Here is a 1,490-nt window from a genome sequence, read left to right on the forward strand (position 1 = left end):
GGGCGGGCACTGCGCGTGCGCGGAGCGCCCAGGGGTGGAGCGCCGCTCTGAAGGGCGCATGCGCGGCTCGGGCACGGCCACTGTACGCATGCGCCGCTGAGGGGCGGAGCGGGGCTGCGCCCTGCGCACGCGCGGCTTAGCGTCTGGCGGATCCGCGCATGCGTGAAGCCGTATGGGAGGCGATGTGACGACGAGGCGCATGCGCAGGGCGGCGTGTCCGCGCGGCGCATGCGCCGCTTTGAGGGCGGGGTGATACGGGGTGCTGCGCATGCGCTGCACGCTTCCGCGCATGCGTAATGTCAAGAGCGGACGCGGGGACGGCTTTGAACATGCGTGGAGGGATTGCCGCAGTGCGCATGCGCCATTCTGGGTGACGGTGGGAAGCGCTAAAGAGCGCATGCGCGGTTCTGGAGCTTCCCGTGCTGCGCATGCGCTCTTTGAGGGCGTAGATCCTCCGGCTTCGAAACACTGCGCATGCGAGGATCGCGGGGCAGGCGAGAGGTCCTTGACTGCGCACGCGCGGCACAGTAGGGCGCATGCGCTCTTCCGAGAGCGCGCTGTGACTTCCGCCTGCGCATGCGCCGGAGGGCGTCGGTTGGGCACCGCGCATGCGTGAGCCTGCTTTTTTTTTTTTTTTTTTTTTTCTCAGCTCTGGACATGCGCAGTGTTCCGACGAAGGGGCGGGATTTTCCACCGCGTGTGAACTGTGGTCCATAACCAGCGGTGCTGCGCATGCGCAGTGCTAAAGAAGCGCACCTAAAGCATCGCTCTGACGTCTGTGAAAGACCCCGATTAGGGTCTTTCTGGGAACAGAAGTGAAGAAGCAGTGGTCCCGGGGCGGAACAATGGAGTCCAGAGCGAAAATTACCTTAGAACGGAGAGAAAAATGGAGTTCTCATTGCGCATGCGCGATCCGTGTTTTCCTGCAGCGCGCATGCGCTGTTCTCTGATTTCCCCGCTCACGGAGGGGCGTGGGATCGTATTGCGCATGCGCAGCTCCGCGGTGGGCGGTGCTTCGCTTCCGCGCATGCGTCGAATGTGACGTAGCGTCCTGCGCATGCGCCGCGTAGCGGGCGACGCGGATGAGAGTCTTGCGCATGCGCCGCAGTGAGCATTCCCGCCCGGCGCATGCGCGGCGCCCCAAGGGGCAGTGCCGAGCGGGCTGCGCGCATGCGCAGATGTCCGCGGAGCGCTGCGGCCTTTGTGGAGCCGCCGCGCGTGCGCAGTGCGCAGGGACTATTTTATCGCTCTCACCGCTTTTTAACGCCTCTCAGCGGTTCCTCCAGAGCCGTCGGGGCGGTTTGAGGCGATTTTCTCGTCATTCGGGGCGGAACGGAGCGATTCGTGAGGTAAAACGGGGGGGGAAAAGGGGAAAATGGAGAGGCGCGGGGCGCAGCGCGCATGCGCGGCGCGGAGGGATCGCGTTTTCGGGGGGGATCCGTGTTCCTCCGCCGCTCGGCGCCCGGCCGGATCCTTCCGCCATGCTCCGG

General features: G+C 65.4%; 1 protein-coding gene across 1 annotated transcript in view; it reads right to left on the reverse strand.

The window, feature by feature from the left end:
- Positions 1-291, reverse strand: part of LOC110391811 (PE-PGRS family protein PE_PGRS26-like) — a gene marked incomplete at its 3' end in the record, with an annotated part of 4,203 nt that extends 3,912 nt beyond the window's left edge. Inside the window, 1 exon segment of the mRNA XM_021383758.1 lies at positions 87-291. Coding sequence (XP_021239433.1) covers positions 87-291 — 205 coding nt within the window.
- Positions 292-1,490: the final 1,199 nt, after the last annotated feature.

Source organism: Numida meleagris, unplaced genomic scaffold (assembly GCF_002078875.1).
Source record: "Numida meleagris isolate 19003 breed g44 Domestic line unplaced genomic scaffold, NumMel1.0 unplaced_Scaffold522, whole genome shotgun sequence".
NCBI lineage: Eukaryota > Metazoa > Chordata > Aves > Galliformes > Numididae > Numida > Numida meleagris.